At 41.9% G+C, this 20,906-nt stretch overlaps 1 protein-coding gene across 1 annotated transcript in view; it reads left to right on the forward strand.

Moving 5' to 3' along the window:
• The window catches only part of LOC126176226 (spondin-1-like), a 499,217-nt gene that overhangs the window by 272,589 nt on the left and 205,722 nt on the right, over positions 1 to 20,906 (forward strand). Inside the window, exons 9-10 of the mRNA XM_049923370.1 lie at positions 13,373 to 13,541; positions 18,145 to 18,379. Of these exons, the coding sequence (XP_049779327.1) occupies positions 13,373 to 13,541; positions 18,145 to 18,379 (404 nt within the window). The remainder of the gene's footprint in view (positions 1 to 13,372; positions 13,542 to 18,144; positions 18,380 to 20,906) is intronic.

Below are 20,906 nucleotides of genomic sequence, written 5' to 3' on the forward strand. Positions count from 1 at the left end.
TATTCAGTGAATGGCTTTATATTGGTGATACGACGAAAGCTTTCGTTCTGAATGTGTCAAGATGTACTATATTGATATGTGGAATTCGTTGAATCCGAAATGGATCGTTATGAAGTAATGAAAATTCCTGGCACATGTTCTTTGCTTTAAAAGAAAATGGGTGTGCTTGAACTAAAACTTTTTGTCCAGCCTCGAATTTACTAATTAGACTTACTTTCTTTTGTAGCATTTTTCTATTCTCAGCTGTCTTTCTACAGCAGTAACTGCAATGTCAGTTAATTCATGATGACGTAAACACTGTGCCTTGGAAAAAGAAATAAGTTCTTTTATTGCCCGGTGGATTTTTTTCTTCAGAACTAAAGGTGGCGAGAGCAATGTTGAATCATTAGGAATTGAATTAATTTGTCCTAAAAAATCTGAATATATCTGTTCCATTCAGTGTGCTGTTTATGGTGATAAAGCCTACTTAGTTTTCTTGTCTCTTTCATTATTCTTTCACAAGGTTTGGCGGAAGTGTAGTACCTGGAAATAAAAATGGGTTTAATCTTTCTGTTGTGCAACGTACGTGTCCAAGTTGCGGAACGAAATTGTGATCCATTGTCAGATATAACCTTTCCTAATTGTCCTACGAGTGGTAAAAAAATTTTAGTGAATGCAGTTGAAACAGTTACAGCTGTAGCTCTGCGAAGTGGCGTAAAGGAAACAAATTTAGGTGTCAGGTCTACTGCAGCAGATAAGTAGGAAAAACCTTTATTGCTCTTTGTAATAGGCCTGTAGAGGTCGACCACCGCTAAATAACGTATTTAATGTGGATAACTGAGAGAAGTGGAGCCAAATGTGATGTAGTGGAAGATTTTGCTTGCTAGCAGAGTCTGCATTTCGCCAAAATGCGCCTAATTCTTTTCTCCATGTACATGAAATAGGAAGGTTGACGAAGTATGAGGAAACACTTTCTTGGTCCATTATGTGCAGAGAATCCAAGTATAACTGTCGGGTTTTAAACGTTTGAAAAGGATGTGATGTCGTACCAAGTAATGAAGTCCGATAGCAGAATTTTGTTTATAATTCATTAATTGTCTGATATTCTTCCACACTAGATCCTTATCCCGTTCTTTGGCAATATCTTTTAATGCAGAGGACACAAAGTTTTCAAACGCAAATTGTTGGATGTAAAGAAGACTGAAGTTTGAATTATAAAACTTAGTGCAAGCAGAGGTTTGTGAACTAGTAATAGATCTTTATAAAGCGTCAGCGGCTACGTTCTGTGTGCCTGGAATATGGATGATAGTAAAATTGAATTCTGTAGATAAAGTTTCCATCATCCCAGACGGTAATGTGAAATTTAGCGGATATGTGGAAATGAATTCACGGTGGTCTGGATACACTTTCGTATGTTTACCATACAAAAATAACGAAATTTTGTAAAAGCCCAGATGACTGATAATGTTACAAGTTCTGTAATAGAATAATTTCTTCCTGCTGGGAGAAGTACACAACTGTCAGAGCAATACTTTTTGTGACGATCACTCCATTTCCTTCTGTTTCCTGGAAGAGATGAACCCCAAGGGCCGTTTTGGAGCTATCTGTTGCAATACGAGAATTTCTGGAAAGATCTGGGTATGATAATACAGGAGTATTCAATAAAACACGTTTCAAATACAGAAATTCGATTAGTGCCTGATCATTCCAGAACCAATTTTAGTTTTTACCACTTAGCTGACAAAGTCTTGTATATCCAAAGCTTTATAATGAATTAAACGCTTAAAAAACGGATAGGGCAAAAAAAATTTGCAGTTATTTTTTAATTATGGGTGTACTGATGTCTCAGATAGCTTGAAGTTTATCTGGGTCAGGTTTATTCTGTCAACAGACATGATATGGCCTAAAAACTTAATAAGTGGTTTTCCAAACTCTTATTTACATGTTTGACTGTAATACCCTGGCATGATAATGTATCCACTAGCGCATTCGATGTACTGTTGTGTTTATGCAAAGTTGCTTCTGCAATAAATATGTCGTACACAAATGTTGTGATCGTTTCTTTTAAATCAGATGGAAAAATAGTATTCATACCATGAATGAAAGCTGCTGATGATATGGTAAAACCGAAAGTAATTTGCAGAATTGATAATAATTACCAAAGCATAAGAAGGCAGTGTACTTACAAAATTGAGGTGAAGTTATATTTGCCAAAATCCAGACTTTAAATCTAATGTCGAAAGTTCTGTTACTCCATGAAACTTTTGTAGCAATTCGTCAAGTGTCTGTGGTCTATCTGTCGTGAATCTAACACAAACCTCAACAATTCATCTTTTTTTGGGAACCATGTGTAATGGGCTGATATACGGACTTGTTGTTGGTTCACTAATTCCTTGTGCGATCATGTATTTTAATTCTTGTTTCACTTGTCTCTATAAATAAAAGATACTGAGTAATGCTTTGAAACAAAAGTCTTATGAGGCTTCTCTTCATACACAAACCCTCGCATAGTACCAGATACATTGTCAAAAACATGTGAATGCGATTGTAAAACTTCTGGTGACTGTTGTTGTCTCCGTCTATTGCTTCTTCACAATTGTCTACCTTAGATTTGATTGCCTGTGAAACGTCGAAATTAGATTCTTCATCTGCATTGTCTGTAGCAAAAGATGTGTCAGTGAAAAATGATGTATACCACTGTTTATTCTTTGTGTATGAAAAAAACTCTAATCTGTTTATTTCCTGTTCATCCATTGAAATGGTCTGCTGAAACTGTAATGCAATTTGCGCGATATTGTTGTGAAATACAAGAGTAATTGTTGTAGAATATAAGAGTCTTTAAAGTCCAAAATCGCTTTGTGTTCTGTCAAGAAATTCATACTTCGCATAACATCAGTAGTTACAAGTGGGACTGTCCAAAAATTGGCATAAAGTGTGTGGCCATGTATAGTAATTTTTAAGTGTGTCGATAGCTTTACATCTACTCCTTTTCCAGAATCAGCTCCTCTAACTTCAGTCTTTTGTAATGCGAATGTAGGGCAAAAATTATACGCATTGAATTTATTAAATACTGCATGACTAATCACTGTAACTGGAGATACAATTATTAGTGCAATGAAATTATGTGACCTGTTTCAATTTCACATTTTACAGCGAAAAACAGCATCAAAGGAAGAGTCGGGTTTAATGGGTTAACGTCTCGTCGACGACGAGGCGATCAGAGACAGAGCACAAAGCTCGAATAGGAAAAGAATACGGAGGGAAATCGGCTGTTTTCTTTTCAGAGGAACTATTTTGCCATTTACCTTAAGCACTTTAGGGAAACCACAACAAACTTACATTTGTATGTCGGGACGAGCACTTGAACCGCTGTACTTCTGGATAGGAATGTAGTGCCATACCGCTGGGCCTCTGCGCTCTATAACATCAAAGAAACGAGTTGTCGTGCTTCATTACCGATTATTTTGATGATAAGCACAGGGTCAGTCAGCCTACACAAAGTCTAAGATAGATACTTCACAGAAAACATTTCATTGCCGTCAGACCCAATCATGTTCTGTGAAATAATCCAAATGCGTCCCCCTACACCTACATACATATACTATATCCTCTCCCAATAAAACTTCAATCGGCTCCCTCTCCCAGACAGCGAAATCCGCCAGGATATTTATCGATCCCATCGACTCTAACTCTTCCTTCCCTATCCTTCAAGAACATGTTCCCCCTCCCTAAATCCCACATTTTTTTCTCCTCCCATCCACCTCAGCACCTGTTCTCATCTCCACAGCTATAACCCACCAAACACCTTCATTTACATACCCACTCTGAACGAGCATACAGAAAGCCTGACGTTAATTCTCATTCTAGTTCCCAGTGCAGTCTCTCGAGATTCATTGAATGTGCAGTACTTTGAGATCTTCACATTTTTGTGTCATCTTTTATTTTTTGTTTAATTCAAGAACCGTAAAGGTAAACAGTTTATCTAGTCAACAGTTTTTTATACAGGGTAAGAGAGGAGGAAAGGTACATGCTTTGTTCATTGAAAGTACTGGTGATTCTGAAAAAAGCGTCTTATGATAATTTGTCCTGTTATTGACAGTTTGTGAGGAAACTAATGAAAACAATGGGTGCAGGACATATGCACGTGACAGTAAATGAAACAATATTATCTAATGTTTCGTTTAATAGTGTAAATTTCCTCAGTAAAGATGTTCAGCAAGTCCATCGTCAACTACAACGCATTTTACAGCTCCTGTAGACAGCTGCTGTGTTGATCTGAGCTCATTCACACGAACCTTTACTTGAGCACACACCTCTAAAATACGAGCGAGAAGTTCCATGCACTAAGAAATGATATGACTGTTGTTTACATCAAAATGTCCGTAACAGGAATAACGTCAGCCCAACTGGTGTACAAGTCAACTTCTGTGAAGAGATATCGGAACCCTACAGCTGAAAGCAGCAGACCCACTAAGTCAATGTGTATGTGGAAAAAAAGTGCGGCTTCAGAGAAATGACCTACAGGTATTGTCAGTAAAGAGAGCACTGTATAGCCTGACGTCGCTTGGTTGTATTCGCACGTGAGTGCTGGTGAAGAAGGCCATTCGAATGACACACGTGATTTTCAAACAGCTGTATGTTGGAAAGAGTTAAGAAACTGGAACATGTTCATTCGAAGATTTTTGTTCTTCCACCAATACGATCACGCTTCAAAGCATGTACCTTTGTGCCTGACTCACCCCGTATACAGTTAATGTAAATCATCATTATTATTATTATTCGCGTTTGGGCCCTATTGGACCACACGATATACAACAAGGAAAATGAGGAAGTTTTGTTTTAGCTCTTCTTTGTGCCGATATTAGCTCCATTATCTCAGAATGGGATCTTTTCCGCTCGTCAAACCAAGTTTTTCCAGTCTTCTTGAGTTTTTCTGACTGGCCAACTGTCCAGTGGTCAAATTTCTGCCTAATAATATTCGCGCCTGGTATGTCAAGTTGTATTATTCCTGCTTCATTCAGGCCCACCGATACATTTTATTGTTTCAGTTTTGTAGTCGAGACGGCGTAAGTTGATCCCTGACAGTTGAAGCGCACTGGATGTGGCAGCATCGTATATTGCTCAACTAATCACTTCACACGAATTTCTAAACATCTCTATGACAACGCCTCCGTGTTGCCGAAGCTCTGTAGAGGTCTGCTTTTTCACCTGCAGTCCTTTGCGTTTCTTAGTTGAAAGCTGGCAACAGTGCTGCCAGCTATCAGAGACGTTCTTATGCCGTCTCGACTGTAGCTTTACTGTGGGTTTCGTAGAGTTCCATAACCTGTGTACTTCATCCGATTGGTTCCATTCTTTTAATATACCCATTCAGTTTATCCTGATTTTTTTTTCATTTTCAGTTTGATAATTAACTTTTAATCTCTGTGTTACTTGTCAGTATAATTTGGACCTAAAACTTTCATGATTACTTTTCGTTTTCTCATTTTTTTTATAAAGTTGAAACAATGTGTAAATTTTTCTCCCTTTTTATTATATTGTTACGATTTTACTTACTTTCAAGTCTGTGACAGAAATGAAATTCCAACTTATACAGTTCAAGGAATTTGTTGTTGTTGTTGTTGTTGTTGTTGTTGTTGTTGTGGTCTTCAGTCCAAAGACTGGTTTGATGCAGCTGTGCATGCTGCTCTATCCTGTGCAAGCCTCTGCATCTCTGGATAGCTACTGTAACTTAAATCCTTCTGATTCTGGTTACTGTATGCGTCTCTGTCTCACCCTATAAATTTACTCCCCACCCTCCACTACTCTCCAATACGAAATTGGTGATCCCTTCATGTCTCAGAATGTGCCCTATCAACTGATCGCTTCTTCTAGTCAGGTTGTGCCACAAATTTCTTTTTTCCCCAATTCTGTTCAATACCTCCTCATTAGTTCAATGATCTACCCATTTAATTTTTAGCATTCTTATGTAGAGCTACGTTTCAGAAGCTTCTAATATCTTCTTGTCTAAACCATGTTTCACTTCCATACATGGCTACACCCCATTCAAATACTTTCACAAAAGAATTCCTAACACATAACCTATATTCGATGTTAACAAATTTTTCTTCTTCAGAAGCACTTTTCCTGCATTTTATATCCTCTCTACTTTGGCAATCATCAGTTATTTTGCTGCCCATATAACAAAACTCATCTACTACTTTAAGTGCCTCACTTCTTAATCTAATACCATCAGTAGCACCTAATTTCATTTGATTACATTCCACTATCCTTGTCTTGCTTTTGCTGATGTTCATCTCATATCCTTCTTTCAAGACAGTGTCCATCCCAATCAACTGATCTTCCTAGTCTTGCTGTCTCTCTGAGTTACATTGTCATCGTCAAACGTCAAAGTTTTGACTTATTTTCCCTGAACTTTAATTCCTACTCCAAATGTTTCTTTGGTTTTCTTTACTACATGCTCAGTGTACTGACTGAATAACATCGGCGACAGGCTACAATCCTCTCTCACACTCTTCGCAACCACTGCTTCACTTTCATGGCCCTCGCCTATTATAACTACCGTTTTGTTTCTGTGCGAGTTGTAAACAGCCTTTCGCTCCCTGTATTTTTTATCCCTTCTATCTTCAGCATTTCAAAGAGAGTATTATCAAAAGCTTACTCTAATTCTGCAAGGGCTATAAACGTAGATTTGTCTTTCCTTGACATATCTTCTCAGATAAGTCGTAGGGACAATATTGCGTCACGTGTTCCTACTATTCTCTGGAATCCAAACTGATCTTCTCCGACGTTCTCTGCCAGTTTTTCCCTTCTTCTATAAAGAAATCGTGTTAGTATTTTGCAACCAAGACTTAGTTCCGTAATATTCTCATTTTCCAGCACCTGCTTTCTTTGGAACTGCTATTATTCCACACATCAAAAAGAGTTTTGCATCACCCGGTTCCCAGAAGTCCCGAAGATAGACGTTAACTGTGGATATTGCATCACAGACACAGTCCGTTTGACTGTTCAGATACGTCACTAATCCCGCCCAAAGATGTAAACAACCATACATGAGCAGCGCCTATTAGACGGAGGGGGTCCGACAGCCGCCCAGTTGCAATCATTCCACCAGGAGAAAGGTACACGGCTCCTGTTGTCTGTAGTTCAACCACGGCAAGACGGTCAATACCGCGATTCTATCGCGTCCCCATTGTTACTTTGTGCCAAGAAGGGCTCTCAACAAGAGAAGTGTCCAGGAGTTTCGGAGTGAACCAAAGCGATGTTGTTTGGACATGGAGGAGATACAGAGAGACAGGAACTGTCAATAACATGCTTCGCTCAGGCCGCCCAAGGGCTGCTACTGCAGTGGATGACCGCTAACTAATGATTATGGCTCGGAGAAACCCTGAAAGCAACGTCACCACGTTGAATAGTGCTTTTTGTGCAGCCACAGGACGTCGTATTAAGACTCAAACTGTGCGCAGTAGGCTGCATGATGCGCAACTTCACTCCCAACGTCCATGGTGAGGTCCATCTTTGCAACCACGACACCATGCAGAGCGGTACAGATGGGCCCAGCAGCATTCCGAATGGACCGCTCAGGATTGGCATCACGTTCTCGTCACCGACGAGTGTCGCATATGCCTTCAACCAGACAATCGTCGGAGACCAGTTTGGTGGCAACCCGGTCGGGCTGAACGCCTTAGACACACTGTCCAGCGAGTGCAGCATGGTGGAGGTTCCGTGCTGTACTGGGGTGGCATTATGTGGAGGCGACGTACGCCGCTAGTGGCCATGGAAGGCGCCATAACGGCTGTACGATACGTGAATGCCATCCTCCGACCGATAATGCAACCATATTGGCAGCATTTTGGAGAGGCATTCGTCTTCATGAATGACAATTCGCGCCCCATCGTGCACATCTTGTGAATGACTTCCTTCAAGGTAATGATATCGCTCGAGTGGAGTGGCCAGCATGTTCTCCAGACATGAACCCTATCGAACATGCCTGGGATAGATTGACGACGACGTGACCACCGACCACCGACTACTCTGAGGGATCTACACCGAATCACCTTTGAGGAGTGGGACAATGAAGACCAACAGTGCCTTGATGAACTTGTGGATAGTATGCCACGACGAATAAGGCATGCGCCAATGTAGGAGGACGTGCTACTGGGCGATAGAGGTACCCGTGTGTACAGCAATCTGGACCACCACCTCTGAAAGTCTCGCTGTGTAGTGGTACAACATGCAGTGTGTGGTGTCATGAGCAATAAAAAGGGCGGAAATGATCTTTATGTTGATCTCTCTTCCAGTTTTCTGTACAGGTTCCGGAACTCTCGGAACCGAGGTGATGCAAAATTTTTTTTGATGTGTGTATTCTCCTTGAAGTCTGAGGTTATTTTGCCTGTCTCATACTTCTTGCACACCATAGGGAAGAGTTTTGTCATGGCTGACTCTTCCAAGGTTATCAGTAGCTCTGACGGAATGTCGTCTACTCCCGGTGCCTTGTTTCGACTTAGATTTTTCAGTGCTCTGTCAGATTCTTCTCGGAGCATCATATCTCCCATCTTAACTTCATCTACGTCCTCTTCCCTTTCTGCAATATTGTCTTTAAGATAATCTCCCTCGTACAGGTCCTCTATATACTTCTTCCACTTTTCATCTTTCCCTTCTTAGCTTACGACTGGTTTTCCATCTGAGCTCTTGATATAAATACAACAGCTTTTCTTTTCTTCAAAAGCCTCTTTAATTTTCCTGTAGGCGATATCTTTCTTTTCCCTAATGAATTTGTTCTCTAGCCATTCCTACTTAGCCATTTTGCACTGCCTGTCAGTCTCAGTTTTTAGATCTTTGTATTCCCTTTCGCCGAGTTCATTTGCTGTATTTTTATGTTTTCTGCTTTCATCAGCTAAATTCAGTATCTCCTGAATTATCTAAGGATTTCTTCTAGGTCTTGCCTATTTGACCCTCTTCTGCTTTCACTATTTCATATCTCAAAACTCCCTATTCATTTTCTACTGTACTCTTTTCCCCTGTTCTAGTGAGTCGTTGTCTGATGCTTCCTGTAAAACTTCACATAACCTCTAGTTCTTTTAACTTATCTACGTCCCATCTCCTTAGTTTCCTATAATTTTTGCAATTTATTTAGTTTTAATCTACATTTTATATTCAATAACTAGTGGTCAGAGTCAACATCGGCCCCTGACGTCTTACAATTTCAAATCTTGTTCCGAAATCTCTGTCTTACCGTTACAAGTCTGAAATTTTCCAGTGTCTCCAGTGTATTCCGCGTATACAACCTTTTTTCATGATTCTTGAACCAAGTGTTAACTATGATTAAATTGTGCTCTGTTCAAAACAGTACCATGTGGCTTCGTTTCTAATTCCACCCCCCCCCCCTAGCCCATATTCTCCTATTATTTTTCCTTCTCTTCCTCGCCTTACTATCGAATTCCAGTCACCCATCACAACTAAGTTTTCCTCTCTCTTATCTGTCTGAACAAATTCTTTTATCTCATCGGATATTTTTTTCAAACTCTTCACCGTTTGCGGAGCTAGTTGGCATATAAACTTGTACTAATGTGCTGTGTGTGGGCTTTGTGTCTATCTTGCCTACGATAATGCCTCCACTATGCTGTTCGTAGCGGCTTACCTGCATTTCATTTTCTTAATCATTATTAAACCCACTTCTGCATTACCCCTATTTGTTTACGCATTTATAGCCCTGTATCCACATGACCAGAAGTCCTGTTCCTCCTGCCACAAACTTCACCAATTCCCACTATATCTAGCTTCAGCCTATCCATTCCCCTTTTTAAGTTTTCTAACCCACTCGTAGTCTGGGGGCAATATGTCTGATAAGTAATCAAAACGTCATCTGTCCCGGGCTCGAACCAAACCACCGCTTAAATTTTGAATAAAAATTATTAGCAATGGCGGCCGAAGCCTTCCGGCATAAGATGTCACATTCATTCAGCTAACGGCCTTGTCAAAGAGGGAGGAGGAGCAGACAGAGATTCAAGGCACTCTCTTGCCTTAAGGTAGGAAACTGCCCATAAAGGCGGAAAAATCAGCAACAATCAACGGAGAGGGGGGGGGGGGGGGGCAGAGAAGTGAAATGGAAAGAAGACAAGCAGTTCTGATCAGATGAGTATGGGGTAATATCAACAGCATCAGAAAAAGGTCTAATGGGAGTAGGATTTGTTATGAATAGGAAGTGAGTTACTGGGAACAGTTCAGTGATAGGATTAGTCTCATGAGAATCGACAGCAAACCAACACCGACTACAATAGTTCAGGTATACGTGCCGACGTCGCAAGCTGAAGATGAAGAGAGAGAAAAGTATATGAGGATACTGAACGGGTAATTCAGAGAGAGAGAGGAAAACCTAATAGCCATGGGGATTGGAATGCGATTGTAGGGGAAGGATTAGAAGAAAGGATTACGGAAGAATATGGGCTTGGTGATAGGAAAAAGAGAGGAGAAAGAATAATTTAGTTCTGCAATAAATTTCGGCTAGTAATACTCTGTTCAAAAATCACAAGACGAGAAGGTATGCTTGGAAAAGGCCGAAAAATACAAGAATATTTCTGTTAGATTATATCTTGGTCAGACAGATTCTGAAATCAGATACTGGACTTTTAGGCTTACTCGGGAGCAGTACTCAGATTACAGTTTAGTGGTGATGGATGGGAGGCTGAAGTTTAATAGACTAGTCAGGAAAATCAGTACGCAAAGAAATGGGATACCTAAGTACTAAGGAATGCAGAGATACGCTTGAAGTCCTCTGAGGCCATAGGTACTACGTTAAGGAATAGCTCAGTAGGCAGTTCAGTTGAAGAAGAATGGACGTCTCTAAAAAGATCCATCACGGAAGTTGGAAAGAGAAACATATGTACGAAAAAGATAACTTCGAAGAAACCATGGGTAATAGAAGAAATAATTCAGTTGATCGATGAATGAAGGAAGTACAAAAATCTTGAGGGAAATTCAGGTATGCACAAAAACAAGTCACTTAGGAATGAAATAAATAGGAAGTGCAGGGCAGCTAAGGCGAAATGGCTGCATGAAAAATGTGAAGAAATCGAAAAGGAAATGATTCTCGGAAGGACTGACTCATCATACAGAAAAGTCAAAAGAACCTTCGGTGAAATTAGAAGCAAGTGTGGCAACATTGAGGGTGCAATGCGAATTCCATTGTTAAATGCAGAGCAGAGAGCGGATAGGTGGAAGGAGTGCTTTCAAGCCCTTTGTGAGGGGGAAGATTTGTCTAATATGATAGAAGAAGAAACAGAAGTCAACATGGAAGAGACAGGGGATCCAGTATTAGGATCAGAATTTAAAAGTGCTATGGAAAACTTAAGATCGAATAAGAAAGAAGAAAAAGACAACACTCTCAAAAATTTCTAAAATCGTTGGGGGAAGGCACACGTTAGTATGTAGAATTTATGAGACGGTGATACAGCGTCTGACTTTCGGAAAAACGTCATCCGCACAGTTCCGAAGATTGCAAGAGCCGACAAGTTCAAGAAGTATTGCACAATCAGCTTAACAGCTCATGCATCCAATTGCTGACAAGAAAAATATACAGAAGGATGGGAAAAATTGAGGATGTGTTAGATGACAATCAGGTTGGTTTTAGGAAAGGTAAATGCACCAGAGAGGCAATTCTGATGTTGCAGTTAATAATGGAAGCAAGACTAAAGAAAAATCAAGACACGTTCATAGAATTTTACGACCTGGAAAAACGGTTCAACAATATCAAATGGTGCAATATGTCCCCAAATTCTGAGACAAATGGGGATAAGATATAGGCAAAGACGGAAAAAGACAATTTGTACAAGAGCCAAGAGGGAACAATAAGAGTGGATGACCAAGAATGAAGTGCTCAGATTAAAAAGGTTGTAAGATAAGAATGTAGTCTTTCGCCCCTACTGTTCGGCCTATACATCGAAGAAATATGACGAAAATAAAAGTTCAAAAGCAGAATTAAATTTCAGTGTCAAATGACATCAATGATAAGATTCTCTGATGACGTTGCCATCGTCGGTAAAAGTGAAGAATAATTACAGGATATCCTGAATGAAATGGTCTAATGAGTAAATCGAAGAAAGATGAAAGTAATGAGAGATATCATAAATGAGAAAAGCAAGAAACTGAACATCAGGATTGATGGTCAGGAAGTAGACGAAGTTAAAGAATTCTGCCAGTAGGCAGCAAAATAACCCGTGACGGACGGAGAAAGGAGGACATGAAAAACAGACTAGCACAGACAAAAAGGGCATACCTGACCAAGAGAAGTCTACTAGTATTAAACATAGTCTTATTTTCAGGAAGAAATTTCTGGGAAAGTCGAAATGTGGTGCTACAGAATAATGTTGAAAATTAGATGGACTGCTAATGTAAGGAATGAGGTTTTTCTCCGGAGAATCGGCGAGGAAAGGAATACATGAAAAACACTGATAAGAAGAAGGGACTGGATGGTAGGACATCTGTTAAGACATCGGGGAATAACTTCCATGGTACTAGAGGGGGCTGTAGAGCTTAAAATCTGTGAAGGAAAACAGAGATTGGAATATATCCAGTAAATAAATGAGGACGTAGGTTGCAAACGCTACTCTCAGGTGAAGAGGTTGACAGAAAAGAGGAATTCGCTGCGGGACGCATCAAATCAGTCAGAAGACTGGAGACAAAAAGAACTACCAGCGCAATTAAGGGATCTAACTTTACAAGCTCCGATACGCAGAACGCCAGTATTGTTTCTCTTGATGACAACATCCTCCTGAGAAAGAATGAATTTTTTTTTTTTTTCTTTTTCCTCCTGAGAAGTTTCCACCCGGAGATCCGAATGGAGAACTATTTTACCTCCGGAATGTTTTACACAAGAGGAAGCCATAATGATTCAACCATACAATATCGCTGCATGCTCTCGGGAAAAATTACAGCTGTAGTTACCCCTCGCTTTCAAGCAGTTCGCAGTTCCAGCTAAACAAGGCCGTTTTGGTTGCTAATACAAGGCCGAATCAATCAGTCGTGCAGACTATTGCCCCCGCAAGTATTGGAAAGGCTGCTACCCCTCTTCAGGAACCACACGTTTATCTGCCCTCGCAACTAATACCCCTTCGTTGTGGCTCCACCTGCGGTATCGCTATGTGTATCGATGAGGCGCGCAAACCACCCCACCGATGGCAAGGTCCACGGTTCATGCAGGATTAAAGGGAGATGAAATAAAAATATAGAAAATAAGAATTAAAATTCTCTAGTTAATAGATTATATTAACTCATCTTGTGCTTCAAGCCTCTTTTTAACAAGGGGAGCATTATATTTTCTGAAAATTAGTACACTGCTTCAATAGAAATCCTTTTGTTCTAAATGTGGGCAACAGTTTTTTTTTTTTTTTATTTTCAGAATGCATGACGACGCCGTGGTCGGACTGGGGCCCGTGTTCGGTGACGTGCGGGAGTGGACACATGCTGCGGCAGCGGTCTTTCGTCGACATCCAGAGGTCCGACGCCAGTGGCTGCAAACAGAAGCTCACGTCCAGGAAGGCGTGCACAGCGGCGCATCGCAGCTGCAAGTAAGCGCCCCGCCCGCGGCAACGAGCGCTGAGAAAGATAAAACAGAACTTCTTTTCTGGTCTGTGGTTTCTAACTTATACGTGGAGTGCCATAGAAACGCAGTTTTTAATTTCACAATAAAACACACAGTTTACTTGCAAATTGTTAGTGTTATTATGTAAGTATTAAACAAGAAGACTGCAATTAAACATGAAACAAAATATCAGCCAAGTGTCCTCCACAGCTTGGTCTGCACACATACACTCTGTGGACAAAATTTTCGACGACTCTAAAGAAAAGTTCCGTTTGAATTTGACCCAGGGCACATCTAATTTCTGACTTGAGTTGAGAGATGGGTCGTGGTTTGTTCAGAAAGACAAGATTTGACATTCCCCCACGAAAAAGTCACTTCAAAACAACCGTTTCAGAATCTTCTAGTGCCCACATTTGCAGATGCCAATAGCGAACTGTGGATCCATAAGACCCTGCTCCACAAAATTGCAATATTACGTGCTCTTTTATAGTTTGTAATTGCGACAATCTGTTTCCTTTGAAACGAGCTCCGGCTCACCGTTTTGCTAGACACATAGTTTAGAATTAATCTGCATTTTGATTTACTTTTATTGCAATTATAGCATCTCATTAATTTGCTGTAGCACTGAAACCACGATTGTAGCAGTCTTCTTAAATGTTCTCTGATATGCTCTCGTCAGTATCTACTAATACACTGGGCCTCGACTGTTTTAGTAAAGATAGTTCGTATTCACTGTGACTTCTTTCTCTGGAGATGAACGTCGTGTACCGCTTGAACACTCACCTTCAAGTTCACGTTCTTCCTGTCCTTCACAGTCAGTATATCTGCCCAGCGCAACGCCATGTGCTTCTACTTCATTCCCATTATATTTCTCAATTGTTATATTATATAATACATCCGCGAACTCTCTATCCCTGACCCCCATTTCATTGTCACATTCAGTTCAAAGCAACTTTGTTCTAATACCGGGTGTTCAAAAAGTCTCTCCGTAGTGCCGTATGATTGCCAGCCGCGGGTGCCGTATGCCACAGTGAATATACCGAAATCAAACTCAGTGAAATACTAGTTATTAATTTATTGAATATTCATTTTTACTGACGCTGGTTGAGATAAACGAAACAGTGGAATGTCGGGAGAGTCTACTGGAAGGGAAGTAACCCAGGCAGGCGAACAATCATACGGCACGCTTGGCTAACAATCATACGGCACTGCGGAGAGACTTTTTGAACACCCCGTATTTAGACCACATTGTGACTGTACACAATTTACATAGTAACAGGCATGTCAACTCTCCAAGACACACATTCGTACTGCAGCTGTACCATTCACGCAATTCAAGCATTTGTCAGCGCACCAGTAACATAACACAGATAGCGCCAGCAGACAAGTGCGCAGTTTTGCATGGAAGTGATGCAGACCCATGTTGTTTTTATGATCGAGTGTTAGTCTACGCACAGTTCCATGTGGCTCCAAGCTTTCGAGGTCAAAAGGTGTCACTTGTATTAGTTGCTTGTGCTGGCCGCTTCTACTCTTCCCAACAGGGGACTGTTCGTCCGCATCAGTAGCTAGGCGTAAGCGCAGTGGGTTGTTAACCGCACCGACTCGGGTCGGAGATTTTCTCCGCGCGGGGATTGGGTGTTGTGTTGTCCTTACGTTCGCATCGTCATAATAGACATTCCATTCTTGAGATGACTGTATGGTCACGTTCCGAACGCAAGTAAATCTAAGAAAAAAAAAGGAAAAAACGGGCTTGCCCTGCCGTTGCAGCTATACAGACAATTTCTAAAAAAAAAAAAAAAGGCTCTGAGCACTATGGGACTTAACATCTGTGGTCATCAGTCCCCTAGAACTTAGAACTACTTAAACCTAACTAACCTAAGGACATCACACACATCCATGCCCGAGGCAGGATTCGAACCTGCGACCGTAGCAGTCGCGCGGTTCCGGACTGAGCGCCTAGAACCGCTAGATCACCGCGGCCGGCAGTTTCTAAAACATGGCTCTATAACTACATGATCTACCCATCAGAAGGACTAGTTTGTGAATGGAGACAAAAGATGATAGACTACATCAAGGTAAGCGGACACTACGCAGATCTGAAGAGGATGTCAGAAGACAGGAGAGCATGGAGAACTACCATGTGGAGCCGGTCTTTTTGGCGGAATGATGATATCAGAAGGAAGTCTATTTTCCCTTTTTTCTTGCTTTGGCAATTTTTTGCCCTCAATCAGTCCTTGCTCTCACAGATTTTTCCAGCACTTCCTGTCTTTCATTTTCTTGTGTCCCCTTTTTTACTGCGTTTCCGACTGCTGTTGTCTTAAAGCTTCCTTGACAAGGGTATCAGTTAGATAGACAATGCAAAATATTGCGTAAATGTGACCCAACAGAACTGCGTAAACGTGCCCCATCACCATGTTTGAATTAGTTTCAGAGCTACAATTGTAGCTTTCGGGCTTTCAGATTACACAAATGTACCTTTTACAGCAGAATAATCTCCTTTAAATGAACATATATTTATCTATTCTCAGTTAAAAATGTATGCTCCCTAGGTGCATCAATATTTGAGTTACAAAAAGTAATTAGCTTGCACAAAAGAAAAATATGTTCTTCGCGCTAAGGCGTTAACGCAGCCGGTGCTGTGAAGTTCGTGAGACCCCTCAGTATGTGTCATTACTAATCTACTAATCTCAAGCAAGAAAAGTGGTCTGCGAAAACGTGCCCCATGCATAAACGTGCCCCGTGCGTAAATGTGCACAGCTGTCCCCTACATTTTTGTCATAGTGTAAGGCAAAAGTAATGGCAAAATTAAAGCTGTGAGAGCAGATCCCGAGTACTGTCTGGATACGATGAAGTCCCAAGCTTTTTGATGACTTAGTCCGTTATGGTCGTCAGGAGCTAACAAGGGGTGGGTCTGACATGCAGGTTACCGATTTTGATTAAGTTTTGCAACGACTTCCTATATTTAAAATAAAGAGACGCTTATAGATGTATGAAGCTGGTATCTGTACAGATATCACTGGTGATCTTGCAGCTCTCGATGAAAGAAGTTATAATGAAATCTAGACCTTTCGCTGCTTCCAGGCGTTGATGTAAGCAGGAGGTCCCGGGTTCGAGTCCCGGTCGGGGCACACACACACACACACACACACACACACACACACACACACAATTTTCAACTGCTCCCGTTGATATTTATCAACGCCTGTAAGCATCGAAAGGTTTAGATTTTTGATTATAACTTCATTTTGCTAGATGCTCCCTAGTTGCTGAAAAAAGTTGAGGTCAAGTATGATGTCGGAAAACCGTATTTTGAATGCTATAAATGGACAGATCGCCTAAAAACAAACATTTTTATTAATACATATGAGGTCCAAAATTAACAATGTTAGAGTTATTACCGTTTTTTGTTTTCATGCTATAGCTAGGGAATCCAACCATTACTTACGTCTAATCGAGCGAGATCGCGTGCGAGTGGTCGAGGCGTTAGACTACCAAACCGTTAGCCCGTGTTCGATTCTTGGTCTTAACTATTTTGCATTCGTTATTTTTATAGTTGCTGACCATGTGACATCACAGCAGAGCAGAGAATTACAGGATAGGTAAAATGCTATCAAAATTCATGCGGCGTTCAATAGCCAACTGACTGCGCCTGTCTTTTCAAGATATGCTTTTATCCGCTCAGTTCTCATCCAAATTAATATCTGATAGGTTTGTTTTCGACAATGTGAATCAGATATGTTTTTCAATGCACCGGAAAACGTCAATGCGGCAAAACTTTCTTCCTGTCTTGCACATGGTGCAAGAAAGATTTGTGCTTTGCCTATTTCTGTGAAAAGTTTCATCCCACTGCTTGCAATAACGCTCAAGAATAGACAGTCAGCTAGGAGTACGTTATAATATAGTTTAGGTGTATTTTTGCACTATGTATCACGTTGAAAAAACTGTCAGTACATTAAGTATACTCATTTGATTATTTATCACATTTTTCGGTATCTTACTTCAAAAAACGGCAAAGGAAACTATTGCCATTAACAGAATATTATCAGATACACAATAAAATTCAAATGAAGTAAAATCACGGCCATGAATTGAAAATGGACCAGTAGTTCGGTAGTCTAATGCCTTGACCGCTGGACCTCCAAGCTCGATACACATATAGAATGACGGGTATCCTAGTTATACGATGAAATCATAAAAACGTCAGTTATTCGACGGTATTAACTTTGGACCCCATAGCATACTAATGAAAATGTTTGTTCTTAGACGATCTTTTGATGTACAGCATTTGCATTTTCCGGCATCTACCCTGACCTCGATTTTTATAAAAACTAGGGAGTGTAGGGCAAAAAGCCGAAACACGAGTCTCTCTATTTTGAGTATGGATCGTCTTTGCAAAACTTGATTAACATGGCTTACCGACCCACCCCTTGTAAGTCAGATTTAGCCCCTGAAGGCTTTGGTGAAGGTAGTCATAGAAATCTTGAAATTTTAGCCAAATCTGGCGCAGCAAGTTAACCGAATAGTTGTTATCCACGGGCTCCAGCACGGAAGACTCGGCAGCCGTAACGTTTATTTGTCTCGCCCACCAGGTCCCAGCCCCAGGAGTGGGAGTGTGAACTCTCTGAGTGGTCTGAATGGTCGGGATGTAGCAACAAGTGCGGCCCGGGCGCCCAGATGAGGAAGCGCCAGTACAAACACTCGCACTACCAGAAGAAGTGCAAAGTGCAGAGAAACGCCCCCAAGCTGCAACAGACCATCGCCTGCTTCAGCAAGGAATCTGACGACTGCAGCACCACTTCTGAAGAGGAGGAAGAGTTTCTAAATGTGAGTACTCCGTCAACAAACCATTTTCTATGCTTTTCAAAATCACTTCTCTAGTTTTACTTAACAGTTATTTTGATGCTACTGTTTACTTATGTTACTCAAGCTTAAAATCACCTTCATGCATATGGTGCCTTCAGTTTCGTGTTACTTTATCTCCTGAACTATACAGGGCACTCGAGCAGAAATCTTAGCAATGTGATCTATCCTGTTAGAAATATTCGGCCGCAAAAAATTAAAAAAAAAAATAAAGGAAATTAGTACATCCTTTTAGAGGTTTCCAATTCACTCAAGATGTATTGTTGCAACAGTGCACATGAAGTACTTGAAATGATGACATTTACAGATTAATAACATACGCGTTTCTGAGGCACCAGACATTAAAAATGGCTCTGAGCACTATGGGACTTAACTTCTGAGGTCATCAGTCGCCTAGAACTTAGGACTAATTAAACCTAACTAACCTAAGGACATCACACACATCCATGCCCGAGGCAGGATTCGAATCTGCGACCGTAGCAGTCGCGCGGTTCCGGACTGAAGCGCCTAGAACCGCTCGGCCTCCGCGGCCGGCCTACCAGACATCGACCCATGCTGAAACACCCGTGTGAGTACGTGGTGTAGCCTCCACAGTCGGCAACACAGGCACTGACTCTGACATCCAGTAGATAGTGCGGATGGCGAATACTGTCCTGGTATACGCTATGCCACGCCCGCTACGCCTGTTCACATAGTTCTGTAAGAGTTGTTGGATGACGAGTCGCACGAGTCACTTCTCGTCCCATCATATCTCACATATGCTCCATTGGAGACAAGTCCGGAGATCGTGTAGGTGTCAGAAGTTGCTGCACGTCCTGTAGAGCACACTGAGTTTCGCGGGTAGTTTGTGGGCGGGCATTATCCTGTTGAAACAACACATCACCTTCCTGCTGTGTGAATGGTAGAAGAGCGGGTCTAACGTCATTCTACAGGTACCGAGCGCCGGATAGCATCCCCTCCAGAAGCCCGCCCGGTTGGCCGTGCGGTCTAGTGCACGGCTTTCCGGACTGGGAAGGAGCGACTGGTCCCCGGAACGAATCCGCACGGCGGATTTGTGTCGAGGTCCGGTGAACCGGCCAGTCTGTGGATGGTTTTTAGGCAGTTTTCCATCTGCCTCGGCGAATGTGGGCTGGTTCCCCTTATTCCGCCTCAGTTACACTATGTCGGCGATTGCTGCACAAACAAGTTCTCCACATACGCGTACACCACCATTACTCTACGACGCAAACATAGGAGCTACACTCGTCTGGTGTGAGACGTTCCCTGGGGGGTCCACCGGTGACCGAACCGCACAATAACCTTGGGTTCGGTGTGGGGCGGCGGAGGGGTGAAGTGGACTGCAGTAGTCGTCGTGGTGTTGTGGATCACTGCGGCTGTGGCGGGGACGGAGCCTCTCCGTCGTTTCCAGGTCCCCAGTTAACATACAATACAATACATACAATCCCCTCCATAAACAGCAAAGGCGAACGAGAGTTGTAGCTTATCGCAGCCCAAACAGTAAGTCCTGGGATGGGGCCACTGCGTCTTGGACGAATGCACTCTACGAGACAGGACTCAACAGGTCTACGTCGTACGCGCAAACTAGTATCACTTGTGTGCAGGCAGAATCTGCTTTCATCGCTGAAGACCACGGAGCGCCATTCCCCAAGTGATCCACTGACGGCACCAGTTGAGCCGTGCACGTCAATGCTGTGGCGTGAGTGGGAGAAGAGCTAGAGGTGTTGGTTCGCAACAGACCATTTTGGCACGTCTGGTCTCTCAAAGCCTCTTATATGTGCTGTGGCAGATGTACGATCTGCCACTGCTGCCGTTACGGTCCTGCGTGGACGTCCAGAACCTCGTCTACGGGTGTTGAGAATGTTCATATTAGCACTGGTACCAGCATCGTTGCACAACAGACGCAGCACGTCCAACTTGTGTGGCAGCTCTCCAAAAGAACCACCCAGCCACTCGGAAGGCCACAATCTGACCCTTTCAAACTCTCCCCCAGTTGGCTGTAGCAAGAGTACGTGCGTCTCTGTGGCAAGGTTACGGGCCTGCTTCACATCTTTGTACCACACTGCGTCTTTTGGCTGTGAGCATTTCCTGTTAAAGTGTAGACACAGATGGCTCTCTGGTAGCCATGTCAATACGCTATCTGATAGCGGACGACGCTGAAGCCATTATTAATACATCTACTATCCCTCAGAGTCATGCCATCATCGGATCAAAATCGACGTCGTCTTTCCAGATGTACTACTTTTTCCCGGCAGTGTATAAAAATAGGTAGACTGGTATCAGAATTCTGATCAAGAACATCAATAAGCCTCAAAGTATTCGTAGTTACTTATGCCAAATCGATTAACAGCCTTATTAAAAGAGGCCACAACGTATTGTCCAATGGCTGTGGATAACTTCCTTTTCGGAGTTTCAGTCACAGGAATTCTATTCATATTGTCCTTGACACACCATCATAGAAAAATATTTCAGAAAGGCGCAGACGCAGAGACAT

Source organism: Schistocerca cancellata, chromosome 3, assembly GCF_023864275.1.
Source record: "Schistocerca cancellata isolate TAMUIC-IGC-003103 chromosome 3, iqSchCanc2.1, whole genome shotgun sequence".
In the NCBI taxonomy this organism is placed as follows: Eukaryota; Metazoa; Arthropoda; class Insecta; order Orthoptera; family Acrididae; genus Schistocerca; species Schistocerca cancellata.